At 40.6% G+C, this 14,730-nt stretch overlaps 1 protein-coding gene across 7 annotated transcripts in view; it reads right to left on the minus strand.

Annotated features, from left to right (window-relative positions):
- The window catches only part of TRIM55 (tripartite motif containing 55), a 38,071-nt gene that overhangs the window by 2,815 nt on the left and 20,526 nt on the right, over positions 1-14,730 (minus strand). For 2 of the 7 annotated variants that reach the window (XM_054059805.1, XM_054059804.1), the window contains exon 10: positions 13,672-13,762. The exons of 4 other annotated variants lie outside the window; for them this stretch is intronic. In XM_054059805.1, the coding sequence (XP_053915780.1) occupies positions 13,672-13,762 (91 nt within the window). Of the gene's footprint in view, positions 1-3,724; positions 3,847-13,671; positions 13,763-14,730 lie in introns of all 7 variants that reach the window. One more of the 7 variants, XM_054059808.1, reaches the window with a different exon arrangement.

The raw sequence follows: 14,730 nt of genomic DNA on the forward strand, positions 1-14,730 counted from the left end.
GGAATGCTTGTGAGGAACTGAAGCATGGGGTGAATGATTTTCTTAATCATTTTTGTAAGTGCTTACTGCTAAAGGGAACTACAGGAATTAGTAAGGACTAAAGGTATGTTAAGTATAAAATAGTTACTGGGCTTCATTTCAGTTCCCCTCACCCGTGTGAGTGTCATGACACCAACAGACAAGACAGCATGGAGGTATAAGAAAAGTAGCTCCCTATGACTTAATTTATATCTAATTAGAGTTCATAGCTTCTTTTTTAGACCTAGATCCTCAGTTGCTCTAGACTGCGATAGCCTTACTTGTTCTAAGGAAATTCTATCTGAGAATCTGCTTTACTATTTGAAATGGAGACTAATCTTTGTCTTAGATTTGTATTTTCAAAGCAGGGCTGTCAGTGCTACTTCCTGCAAAATAAAGAGCTCAGAAAGGATTTTTATGGATAAGGCTCTTGCAGAAGAATATAGCTTTAGCTTGCTAACTTTACCATGTACTTTAATTCTCATGGTGAAAAATCTGTGAGAAACAGCTGCCTACTTGAATACAGAAGTCCGTTTTCAGCAATGTTGGTGAGAAGCGCTGTCTTCCAGGCTTATGGAAAAGTATTGTAAAGAATCAGGGCCATGAGGCCAGATCTTTGGTGAAAAGTGCATAGCTAATTTAGTCCCATTTAAAGCAGAACTGCCTCTCAGCCCAGGAAAGTGCTGAAAGCAAACCTTTCACCTGACATGTCCCAATCCCAATTACAAAAGTCAGGTATCAGCGGAAAATACATGGCTAGACTTCCTGAGTAGTAAGGGTTTCTGTGCTTTCTTGATCTTAGTGGATGCAGGCATAGTAGGTGTTTTATTAATCCTCCGTGTTGCTGAAAAATTTGCCTTTTATTTTTGGAAGGACAACTGCAGTGCCTGGACTAGCTAGAAGTCATTTTGAAATCTGTTGTGCAATTTTATGCACTGAGCCCTTAGTAGTGAGCGTAAGCAGGCATGGGACAGCCCTTCTCACCCTGCAAAGGAACAGGACTGGCAAGACATTTAAAAAAATATTTTCCCACATTTTTATTCTTTTTTACTTAAAATCACACTGTCACCTTGTAGTTTCTTTACCTGTGCAAAACAGGCTTCTATTAGCACTTCCACTTACTGTTTCAACCTGCCATTATCCGAACATATACATTTAATGAAGCTTTACTTTGAAGCAAAGAGCTATCTATAGACTTAAATATTAGTAGATTATTTCATAGGATTTGGACCTAAAGTGTTAGGAAAAATAAAGCACAACACAATGACTGCATCCGGCCAGGTGACTGCTTTACCTTGTTAACCAACACTGCTGGTACTGCATTTCAAACAAAACCACCTTTGTCTGAGTCACTGCAAAACTGTATTTCATAATGTGTTAAGTTCTTCATATTCTGCTGTGATGATATCTTCCTGTGTCAGCAGAACAATGTTAGAGCTCCAATGTATTCCCACTGGGTTTGGCTGGATGAAGCATTTACTCCCTACACCTCAGTGGACTCAGCAGGCTGCCAGTCTGCAAAACTTCAATGTGCCTTTCCAAGAGCAATCATTTGCCATCACGCTCTGCCAGGAGTGAAGCAAGCACAAAACTGACAATAGGGCCATTCCTTGGCTCTTAGACTTGTGTTTTCACATCTGTGACAGTTCAGTATTTGTGCTCTGAGTCATATAGTGACTGAGATATGCTATCCTCATATGAGGCAAGAGATCATCAAAAGGTGCCAGAAGCAGATCTGCCCATGTTGTTAAGTCCATTCCCCACTTCCAGTGGCAGCCCACACTACTCAGAGTTGTACAGTGTACTGGGATTTTCTGAGACAAAGATTTTGGCTATAGACTTTTACAGAAAATAGCTGTTTTGAATCAGGAGGTGATTCTGAAAGGTAGAAAGCAGAAGCAGATCTCCCCAGTGTCAATGGAATTTAGGCATATGACCACTCTGTAAGTCCTTGCAACCTCATCCCAGATCACCCCGCTGTTGTGTTACCGTAGCTCTACTCCACTGCCAGAGAAAAGCTTTCTGCTGGGCATGGCACAACAATTGGTACATGCCTTTCAGATGGTTCAGGTTCAACACTTCATTGTGTCTGTCCATTGCTATTAGGTAACTGTTGTTAAGCTACTACCCAAAGTTTATCTTAGTCTTTGAGATCTCATGGGTAGGGCTTGTTTTTCATGTTACTTGGAATAAATAATAAGTTCCAGCCCTTGGTTTGGGTCCCTAAGAGTAATATGGAATAACCAAAAGGTTTACCTCAGATTACATTAATCACATCAGGCCAATGCTGAGAGACTGCTGAATACTTACGCTTTGAATTATATTTTCCTCTCTGGTGTCGAGTGACATCAGATGATGCTTTCTGTAAGCACCAGGAATTTTCACCAGGCCAGCTCATGAAGTGAGGAGGGAAGCACACCCTGCATGACTGACGGTTGGATTTGTTTTTCACATAAGTAAAGTCCAGGCTGGAGTTTACATGCTGAGACCCTGGAGGTGCAGAGCAACCACAACTCCCACTCAGCAAACATTCAGCACTCATCATCATCTGTCACACTAGAATTTGCATGAATAAACAGTATAAGAATCCCAGAGCTTAACCTGACGATTGTATCAAAGTTGCAGGTATTCAGCATCTTTCAACGTTTTCTTCCTTAAGCAAGGCACTATTTAAATCTGTTTGAAGTTCTTGTAAACGCTGAGGAGGGAAGGAAACTGGTGAGTGAGACAGCTTCGTCATGACATTTTCATTTATTAGGGTCCAGCAGTTACTCTATGCCAGGGAAAAATAGGCAGCCTAGGCCTTCTAGATATTTGAAATACAATGAAGTCCACACACCGTTTTGTATTTTACAACCACTAATCTTCATAGCCTTTAGGTACTAAGACTGAGTTTCATGTTACCAAATTTCAGTCATACAGAAGTGAGATATCCCCTCAAGCAAACTACATTCATCCCATCCAATGGGAATGATGAGAGAAAGGCACCACCAGAGGGTGATTTGTCCTAAAAGAAGTGTCTGTAGGGTAGATGGCTCTCTGGAGGTGCCTATTTCTCTCTGCTGACTGTAGAGACAGTGTTGGTGACCAGTTTAGACTAGATCTGGCTTTTGAGTAATTACACAAGAAAGATTCCAGCCAAATATTTCAGGATATCAGAAGACTCTTTGATAGGAGCTGAGAACTTTGATTGCACTATTACTTTTTACAAGATAATTAACTCTTAGATTTAGGAAGTGAAGAGGAAAGGTGAAGGGTCTTCATAGTCTTCTTCAGTTTGTTTTTTGTTTTAGCAAATATTTTGCTTATCTTTGGTGACTTCTGGTAAGGTAGGATTTGAAGAAACTATCGTTACAGTGGTCCTCTCAGAGGCTAGGTTGCCTTTGTTGGCAAAGCAAAAATGACCTCACAGTTTTTCAACATATATGGTTCTGCCTGGTGAATTGGTAGTAGCTGAACATTTTGTGTCACTTGAATACATTATTTCTGACCTAGTGCTGAATTCTTCAAAAATATATTTACCACTTTCTGGAATCACGGTCTCAGTTTTGACTGCATTAATGAGAGGTCAAGATTTAAGATAAGTGAGGAAAGAATGTGCATGGCTTATTAGAATCAGTATGCACTAGGAAAGGGGGTTATTTCTTACAACTATGCACATGGTTGCACTGGTTAGTTACAAATAGCCCTTTTATGCAGCTATATGAATATATTCTGGAGCAACATTGCTAACCAAAACAGGTCCTGCCCCTTGGCTTCCCACTGATCCCTTCCCGCTTGGCCTCCATGGTTCACTGTCCATTTGCATTGCTGCAGCTGTTTGCAGAGCTGTGCTAAGAATGGGAATGTTACTGAAATGACATCATTTTTTTTGTTGTTTTTTGAGGTGAAGGAAGATATTTTTAAACCTTGACGATCTGAAAGATTTGATTCCAGCACAGCCCAACATACAGCTGCCTTGGCACAAATGCCATGTGAGTGGTGGCATCTGGGCAGGAATAAGAAGCAGGGCTGTTTGGCAAGAAACTCCTAAATCACCTTTGCTGCCAGAGAAACAAATCAATCTACACCCGCAGAGGCATGTGAACTACCCAGTGCTTTTACTGCATCCACTTGATCCAGCAGGAAAATAAGGGTGTGAATTTGTTAGAAAATGTGAGTCTTGGAGAGAGAAACAGTGAAAATACAAACTTCTTTCTTCTTACAGTTTCTGTAGCCTCAGAAAATGAGTGAGAAATTAAAGTTAATTCCCATATTTTAATTGGCTTGTTTAGAAACATCCCGCAGTGTTCACAAGATCAGGCACGGTTAAAAATGCTAGCTGGTCGCAAAGCCATCACAGAATCTGTAGGCTCTGTTTGTCTGCCTCAAATGTCAAGTGTTACACTTCTGGCACTCAACACTTCCAGGCAGTGGAAACAAAAGGAGCACAACAGGTTATTTTTAAATAGTTTAAACTTTAGTTCAAGTGTTTTGTTTTCATATTTTTAGCATAAATATGCCAGCTCCTTCAGCATAACACCTGTCAGCTGTCACATGCATCACAACAATATTGTTTCAAGCTAAGAGGCTGCTTATTTTGTATGAATCTTTTCTTTTTATTAGTGGGAACTGACAAAATATTTTCTGAAATAATTGCTGCTATTACCTGCCACGGAAATACATCTGGTGGCAGAAAAAATAATATGCACAGACAAGATCCTTCAGTCACAGTACTAGATATAGCACTCTCTTAATAGTGGACAGTAATGAATTTTCAAAGTCCGTTGAGAGGAAACGTCTTCTTTCCCGATAGATTTCCTTTCTATTACAATTAACATTATGTGGTTAATGCCTAATGCAACGTTTTACAGAATGACCTTAAAGAGAACAAGTACAGTTCAGAGGAAAAACAACTCAGGTATCTTATTTTGGTATAGGATCTGCCTTGGAATATGGCAATCCAGACAGCTGAACCAGTGGTGGAAACAGTATTAGAGAATGGTGTGAGAAAGTGGTTTTCTTCTAACTGTTACTGGGGACAGAGGAAATACTATTCCCTTATTTATGTCACTTATCTTTTTCATGACTCAAACAAAAAAAAACAGAAATAAGATACTTGCTTAATATTTCATCCATTGCTGCTCCTCACTGGCATCACTTTTTGTTGAGAGTGATTAACTACAGCTCTACATACAACTTAGTCCCACCACTGTTCAGGAAAATGAAGGAAACCCAGGAGGACTGTCTTATAAACGCAATAATATTAAGCCTGCATGATCAGAACAGTCTTTCCTGGATCTATCCATACATTCATTCTTTGTTACTCTCACAAGGAATTTTTTGAGGACCTCCTGATCAATCAGCCATCTATTTTTTCTGCTCCCTTCCAGCCCTGCTGGAGAATTGTCCAGCAAAGGAAGGATCATCTTGAGAGGGTGTAGGATTAAGTGGTATACACTGGCCACAAGTGCCAGAAAGCTACTCACGGCTACCAGTTCTCCCCTCTTCTTTCTACTTCTCCTTCATCAGACAAGTAGGGAAGACTTCAGATCACCAAGCTAAACATGAAGACCTTCCAAGAACATCTCTGTGGCAGTAACCCATCTAGTACATGTCAAAGAAACTTCGCTATTAGCTTTCAGAGAGAAGTAGTAAACCTAGTAAATGTTAAACATCATGTTTGTCTCTGTCATGTAGCCTTTCCTTTGAGTAATACTGAGTGCTGTAAATTAAAGCCTTTTCTTCCTCTTGTAAATGGTACTTTTGTAAATCCAGTGAATGAGACAGAGTGCCAGTTCAGACTGTGACTCACCCCAGAGCTCCGTTCACAGGATCAGATAACAGAGCCAGCATAGCTGTGGAGTGTGTAGACATGTATCATGCTTAAGAGGTTGGAGCACTGCTCACATTGTGAATATCTGACTTAGTTGGGCTGTTGTAAATATGTAGAGGGTGGCATATATGAGCTGTGGACACAACACACCTTTGAAAGATGAAACCACACTAACGGAGATGCAGAAAGAAAAGTTGCGGCATCAGCTAAAGCAACAGGTTGTCATTCTTAAAAGCCACGATGTAACAGAAAAAGAAACCCTTGGCCACAGTTAAACCATTTTCCCCTCATCACTTGGTGCTGCTGCCCCTTTTCCTTACTGTGCTCAGTTTTCCATGCCTTTATTTGCCTGAATCTCCTCCTTGCCATGAGCACAGTGACTGAAGCTTGTAGCCAAGAAATGACCCTGCTCCAACAATACATTTTTCAGCGAGCAGCACTGTGACTTCCTGGACAGATGTCTGTCATATCATGTCTCACATTGTCATTTCTGCTTACCCATTAGCAATACTGGCTTGCTTGTGCAGCACTCAGACAACTGAGGAGCAGGATATTAAATCAAGTTTCCTTCTGCCCACTTTGCACTCTTCCCAGGTGAAGTCCAAGGAAGTGATAAATACTGCTCTTAAAACCTCAGGTTCAATCACAGTCATTGACTGGGTTGTTATGGAGTATAGAGCATAGATCACAGGCGACTGTCACCAGAGACAAGCTTGGAACTGGCCTGTATCTGGGCAGGCACTAGTTCCATCTTTTTTTTCCCCCAGCAAATTTATTTTATGCAATTGAATTATGAAATTGCACATAAATATAAAAATGAATATATTTTTAAAAAATAAAGCTAGTGCCAGACATTGAAAATGCTTTCCAGCACTTATGGGGGAAACAACTACCTTTCCTCAATAAGGCATTTGGAGCCAGAGCAAGTTAAATAGCAAGTGTTTAATCACGAAGAATAGCCACTTCTGTGTGAAAAAGTGCTGAGCCGGGAATGCTCTAAGAGACTGGGTCTATTTTGATCACCGTCTTCAGCAGCTGAGACAGACTCTGGCAGATTTTATAGGATGCTCTCTAAACTAAAAAGAACAATGAGAAATTCAGATCACTAAGTCTCCAGGACTTCAACATCCTCATTCTCTGCTCAGTCAAAGGAGTGATATCTATATCACAAATCTGTAGCATGGTTTGAACATTGCGGCATCTATCTATCTCCATTGGCCAGTAGCCTGGGATAACAGGTTTTCTGAATTAGTCACTGGTCTCTTACTTAATGATCTGAAAATTATTGTAAAGATGTCAGGAATATTTATCACCTGAGAAGGGATCTAAGACTGAATCAGTGCTGCTTGATATGCCCTTCTCTTTTTTTCTGTTTCATTTTGCCTGCACAGGCAGTCACCCAACCTGTAATTCCACTTCAAACACCAGGTAGGTGGGCATCGAATCCTGCAGGGTGCTGTGGTCCAGCCCCTCAGCTGCTCACAAGTCAGGAAAGCCTAGAAGTGGCATGATGCAACATCCAAGCACAAGGACTCACGCCCAGCTTGCTAACCGCTGCCAGGGGGATTTTCAATCAGGCGATCTGTCTTTAATGGTTATAGGATTACAAGCACGGCTTTCCATGGATGAGCATACAACTACACTGAAAGTGTGAACTATCTCAAAGCAGTAGGATGACAACTAACCAAATATTTTCCAAACACATGGTTTGTGTTGTTGTGACATAAATCTACCATAACCTCATGTAAAATGGCAACAGCTCATCCATGACTAAGAAATATTTTTTGTTTACACTCTACTTTCCTTTCCAGTCTTCTTAATAATGAGAGGAACGAGTGATGCTTGGAAGAGAAGGTTCGGTGGAAGCAAATTTCACTATTTAGATGAGCTAATCACAGAAAGACAACACCTACTTGAGTCTGGTTTAGTATTAATTTGAACATGAGAAATATTTTTGTCCATGCTGTCATTGTGGAGGTCCTTTTGCTATTATGGACTGCAAAAAAAGGAAATATCCATAAATCAGACTGTATCTATGACTCACCAGACAAATCACAGGCAGACTATTGGAGGAAAAACTTTAGGTGAAGTATTTGCCTCTCATATTAATTTTGAGAAACTGTTCTCTGAAAGCCAGTCTTAATGCATTGCCCTCACGACTTGTCACTGCTGCCTCTGAATCACTCAGATAATTCTCAGAAGCAAGGGAGAAGAGAGGTGTTAAAAGAGAAACAATCAAGACTTTCCTGATTTTCTCTGCATGTATTTGCTAAACTGAGGAGTGGGAGAAGGTGTTGATCTCACGTGAAGCACAAAGATGCAAAAGGGAAATTTACAAGCAGAATTTGCCACCAACTAAACATCAGTCTGAGTGGACTCACACTTGGCTGCTATAATGGATCATAGAATCATACAACCACAGAATGGTTTGAGTTGGGAGGGACCTTAAAGATCATCCAGTTCCAACCCCCTGCCATGGGCAGGGACACCCCCCACTAGATCAAGCCTAAATCTGCCCCTCTCCAGTTTATACCCATTCCCCCTCGTCCTATCACTACAAGCCTTTGTAAACAGTCCCTCCCCAGCTTTCTTGTAGCCCCCTCAGGTACTGGAAGGTTGTTATAAGGTCTCATTGAAGCCTTCTCTTCTCCAGGCTGAACAAGCCCAACTCACTCAGCGTGTCCCCGTATGGGAGGTGCTGCAGCCCTCTGATCATCTTTGTAGCCCTCCTCTGGACCTGCTGCAACAGTTCCACATCCTTCTTATGTTGAAGATTCCAAAACTGGACACAGCACTCCAGAAGAGGTCTCACAAGGGGATCCCTACTCCCTAAGTCAATTACAGAGCAGCAAAGGCAGAATTTTCAGACTGTTAACTGAGACTCTTGCCTTTGCCCTGTATTTCAGCTACTGTCTGAACACAGTTTTTTTTTCCAAGTGAAATTTAAGAGATGTTTAGGAGGAAGCTTCAAGCAAAATTTGATTTGAACTTGTATACCTGCTGATTCATGGATCTCCTATAAAAGGCTCAGCTTCACAGAGGACAGGAGACTCATTTTTCATACAGTCAAAATCTGCAGATTTTTTATCAGGATATAAATAAACCCATCCAGTTTTCTACCTAAGGAAAGATATAGCACAAGTATATCCAGACATACATGGCAAATATCAAGTTGACTTTCGCTCTCTCATTCCCAGATCGTTCATTAACACTAAACAGAGTTGTTGCAGGAGGCAGAGAGCCTTCAGAGCAGCAGCTGGCTTCCCGGGAGGGCGCTGCCTGGGATGCGCCTGCTGCTGACACAAACAGACGTCTTGCTCTGGGGGCAAGCTGCGGGAAGGCTGTGTTGTGTGGGCCAGAGACAGGAGAGAACCTTGTTTATCATCTTTCCTGCAAGATTCATCCTTGCAAGACTGCCTTCTCTTGAGAAAGCAATATTCTCTCTTGAGGCAGTTTGCTTGAAGGGGGGACTTATCTTCCTTAGCTGAGCAGATTGATAAGACCAAGTTTCCAGTTTGGAGAAAAGAAAAGAAATTATTATTTACATACTACTACTACACTTGTGCAATCATTCCGGAGCAGCACTGTGCTAAAATGCTGGACTGTACCTTTTGTAGACTGGTGGAAAAGCAGATTTAGATGGGCAATAAGCACAGCATGATCTCTCTTAGGCTTATTTTGGTTTTAGATGATCTTATTTTGCCCATGTTGTCTGCATATTTACATGACAACCAATCCTAAGTTCTGACCTCTGTGACATGTGACTTAAAGCTGTCGTACGGAAAAATATCTGAAGGATCACCAGCTGAAATTGAAGTATTCAGCAGCAGGGCAAAGAGAATTACTTCACCTGAATACAGAGAGGACTGTCCCTATGGTAATTCTGGCAGATGGCATAAGGTTGCAAGCAAGTAATAGAAAATTTTAAAACTAATGAAACAAGATTAACATAGGCCACTCCATTAATATTTCTCCTCCCAAACAGCTCAGTCCTGATTATATTTTATATCCTCATGGAATTAAAGCACTATACTTACTGGCAGCAAAGGGAAATTAGATCAAAATACTGTTTGTGGATTATTAACTTGCATTTCCTTTCAAACTAAATATATGTACTTCAGTCCTTTGGAGCCACAGCCAGGCACTTCTCTGACTGGGAATTTGAGGAACAGAATATAAGGTCCAGTACTTCATCTTAGGTTAGATAAACTGAATAACCAGAGACCCAGGTGGGAACACGACTTTCACAAACTCTCACAAATCTATACAGTGTTACTGCATGAAAGATGATGCCTACAAAATTCTGATTAGGGAAAAAATGAACAAACTTCTCCTTATGCATCCATTGCCCTCTGTATTTTAACAAGATTGAAATAATTTGAGCAGATACAAGTTATTTTGGGATCTGCCTTCTTCCAGTGGCAGTACAAGTAAGTTTTATCGTAAAATACCTGTCACTGCTGATTTTAGGGATTCCTCTATTACAAATCAAGGGCTAGAGTTGTTCCATACATGAAGATATTTTTAAAGACTACACATTCCTGGAAAGTGGTTTTACTGGTTTTAATGTGCATGATTTTCTCTGGCTGTCAGAGGTCTGCACAAGGGAATTGAAGGGCAGAACTTTGGGCCAGCTTTTCGTGTTTGGTTGCTTAACGCTGGGCAGCAAGAAGGGATTATTACATACCTGGGTTTTGATGTAGGAATATTGAGATTTTGCACTGTTAGAAGTGGCAGATGTTCAGCACCCCTGCAAACTAATCTTACTACTAAAGAAGACTCAATGTATATTTAAAAGTCAGATTTCCAAGAGCCAGAAAGGTCATACGCCCCTTCAGGTATGCCAGTCCCACAGTTAGACATCACAAGCATTTACAAAACACATACACCTTTCTTCATATGCCTAAATCTCCACGCTTATATGCCATTGGTAGCATCCTTGAGGTATAAAGAGCACAAAACCACACGCCCAAGTACAGAAATGCCAAACGGATGAATGAGTTTCTGAAATCTAATGCACAAATTATATATTCTTCTTCCTAGCTCACTCAGACTGTCTCCTGAGCCCAAATAGAAGAAAACTCAAGACTCAGTGGAAGGCTTGCTTCACCTCCTTCTGTGACCCATTACACACACCGTCTCTAAGCTCTCTAAGTTTTTGGTTTGGACTCCAAGATCTGTTTCTTCCGTGCACTGGAAAGGGCTGCTTGTTAATGTCTATGTCACCCTCCATTACTACATTACTCCCCTTGGTGGCAAGGCAGCTCATTGATGTTATTGCTGCTGCTGTGTTTTAATCATTCACTCCTGGTTGTCATCTGCAAAGGCTCAGATTCACTTCAACTGCCCCCAAACTTTAGACACTCTGAGCAGAGGCACCTGGGTTAAGAGCAATGTCACCTCGCACTCAGGAGGCAGATGCGAAGAGGTGCCAAGTGTGAACCAGCAGCAGCTGGTGAACTGTCTCCCTTACTGGAGATGCCTCTTGTCTTCTGTTGACCACAGAAGCAGCCTGCGGTGACTATATTTCTGACTTAGGCACTCCCTGAAGCAGGATGTGGCTCTCTAGTCTGGAGTTTCCTATTTTGATCATGCTGAATCCTCTCCTGCTGTCCCTTCCTAGACCAAGCAATCTGTACACAAGTGGGCTACACCTCCTGTTGCTGTATCCTTGCTGATACACCCCCATGCACTGTGGAAAAAACTTCTTGATGCATTGATACCCTTTCTTAGAATGAAATGGCCCTTAAATAAAGTAAATTTGGGGGATTAATAGGTGGAACTGGCCTCTTTTTGCTGCTGAAAAACAAGGAAATCCCTGTCAGTGCCTTCTTTAAAAATAGCCTGAAAATAAATTATATGATGCTTTTATGATGACTGTCATGGAGATTTATATTATTATTATTAATAATTATTATTATTAATAATTATTATTATTATTTTTACAGTTATTCCAAGTAAATTTATTTGTCTTTCAGAGTTGTATCACACAGAAAGAAAAAAGGGCAGTGACCTGATATCTCACAGGAAAGATAAAGACAGACAAACTGTCTAAGCAGCCACCTCACTACACATGGAGAAGAAAATATTTTTTATGCAAATAGAGTCTGAGACCAAAACGCTTTTCTCCCTCACCTCCTTTCTATTTCATGATTAAATAAATAATAAAGCTGTCACTAGAGACCACATAGAAAGAAGTCTCAAATTGTAGAAATGAGACCTTTTTGCATTTGTCTATTTTTAGTTTCAAAAGGTATTTTGAAGTAAAAAAGAAAGAGAAAGAAAAAAGATCATAATGCTATTTGCATGCCTTATTTCCCAGAAGTGCAAAGTCTATGTCCTCTTGTAATAAGATAAGAATGTTTCAAAACCTAACAAAAATAAATAAAAATTAAACTACGATCCATAAATTTAATGAGATTCACAGTGTAGAAGGTTTTTAAAATTCAAATTACCATCAGACGGTGCATCTTTTTGCATAACTTATGCAACAAAAGCATCAATGATAGTTCCCCTTCCCTTTTCTTATGGAGAGAAATACTTTAGTCATAGTGCTGGAAATTTTGCAGGTAAAAGGCAAATAGGAATTTATCACTTTTCATAGGTGCACCATGTGATGTTATACAGTGCTTAGGGTGCAGCACTGAAAGTGAACAGGGAAAACCAAGCATTTTTTGCTGACCGAAATAAAATTCTTCTGTCATTAAAGCAAATAACCAAAGGTAACTTCATTTGTTTTGTGTCAGAGGTCTTTGGTCTTCAGTAAATAAGATTAAATACCCCAATGGTAAAACAGAATTCTCTGCAGATCAGCCATATCACTTTGGAAATTGAATATACTCATATGTCTTACCTAAGAGGGGCGTGAATTCAGAGCTGGAAGAACTGAGTCATGGATAGTATCTACCAAAAAGGAGCTACTCCAGAAGAGATGTTACAGAATAATTAAGGTTTCATTTACAATATTTGCATTTGAGGCAACTTCACTGCATAGTGAAGTTCTTAGTCCTTGATCTTGTAAATATTTCATCTCTTAATTAATGTGACCTAAGAGAAAAAAAGCCTTTGTCTACTGAAAAACAGTTTTTTATGCACAGATATTTAAAAGCATACACATAGTCTCAGGTTTCTAAAGGGTCAAAGTCCCCCCCAGCCGCATGGGAACGCATTTCAGGACAATCATTGGTACCTTATGCTCACCGGGAACATGGAAGAAGTGGCTTTGGATGCCTTTTGCTGGAAAAAGGATCTAAACAGGACTCCCCACAAGTGGACTGTGCTATGTAGGTTGGGGTGTGAGGGGACTTTCTATACAGTGATTCTCCCTCAGGGGGACAGCTGAAGCCCCACTCCCTGAAGGTCCATCCCCCTGAGGGAGGACTGGTGGTTTACTTGCAGTGGGAATACTGTCAGCAGGGTCATCCACTGAACTTTTATTCCTGACAATTACCCCTCTGATGACAACCGTTACTCTCCAGATCTTCCTCTTCCATTTGATGGACTGAACAAGCTCAGGACTGTTCATATCTCCTATTAACTCACAGGTTCTCTGCTGGTCATCTGAATAACAACTGAAATATAAGCCTGTATATCTGAAGGAGTAAATGTCACTTTTTGTTTTGAACCAGGCAGATGCAATGTTTAACCATGCAGGAATAAGCTGAAGGGTGGTGTTTCGAAGGTATGAGGATGAAATGTTTTAGGCAGCTTGTATTGTAAACTAGCATGATGGTTTTGGATGGGAGGAAAAGGGAAAAAATTCCTTTAGAACCATGTAGGAACATCACCAGAGACACTATTTGAACTGTTAGTTAATGGTAAAATGAAATATTTCCTACCCATGAAAGTACAAATCATGTATTGAATCAGTTTCCAAAGATGATGTAGTATGATAAGAAATGCCAAAAGTGATATGCAGAATGCTAATTCCTGTGAGAAAATAAGAACAGTGCTTCACCAATGTTGTCATGACACAAACTAGTCATTATCACTACATTCAGTGAAAAAGTTCTGTTTCCACAGCACTTTTACATGATATCCTTTAATTGGAGGAAGGGAGTAAAAACAGTGTTGTGAGGAACGTCAGCCAGGGTTTTAAAAAAATAAACAAATATGCCATTTCACAGTGGGTTGTGTAAAAATCACATGCAGGAAAAAACAAAGTTAAAGATTGCATACTTAAAAATGATCACTGCCACATGACAGAGGCCATTTTGCTCATGACATAGACACATTTCAGCTCAGATCCACAAAATTGACCACAGCATTGTCTTATGGCATCATCCTTCCCAGCATGATCACTCTGCTTTTTCTGTTGTTCAGCACACTCTGCACCTTTCTGCTTCACAAGCTTTCCTATCCCTCTCTGTTTCCAGCCCAGGGGCAACACCATTCTCAGCTGCACCCTGTACTCCTTCCTCCACCTGTCCCGAGAACCATGTGCTACTCTTCTCAATATCCTCCTTCTCCCAACATGGCAATGTCACTCATGATCTGGGAAATTATTAAAACCCAGTACCTCCAAATTCACACATTAATTGGAACTGACATCTTTCCCATACACCTATTTTTGTTCCTGGTCCCCAATGATGAAGAGATCTGGGTACCAAATTGCTGCTTCAGTGTGACTGAAAACCACTGCCACTTTTTTGCCAGTCAGTTTGCCACATCACACCTCTAGTTTTGCTCCTTTACTTGCTGCTGGTAAACTAGGACCCAGAGAAGCAGACCACAGTCAGGCAAGACCCCAATGAACATACCCAGTAAGGATTTTACCTGCCTGTGGAGAGATTGGGCTGCCCAGCTGTTAGCGAAGCTGATACAAAGGAACAGCAGCAATTAATTTCACTGTGAATTTACCTGCTTTTGCCTATTGGAATATACTTAAGAAGACAAGG

The sequence above is a fragment of the Cuculus canorus genome, chromosome 2 (assembly GCF_017976375.1).
Source record: "Cuculus canorus isolate bCucCan1 chromosome 2, bCucCan1.pri, whole genome shotgun sequence".
NCBI classification, from domain to species: Eukaryota; Metazoa; Chordata; class Aves; order Cuculiformes; family Cuculidae; genus Cuculus; species Cuculus canorus.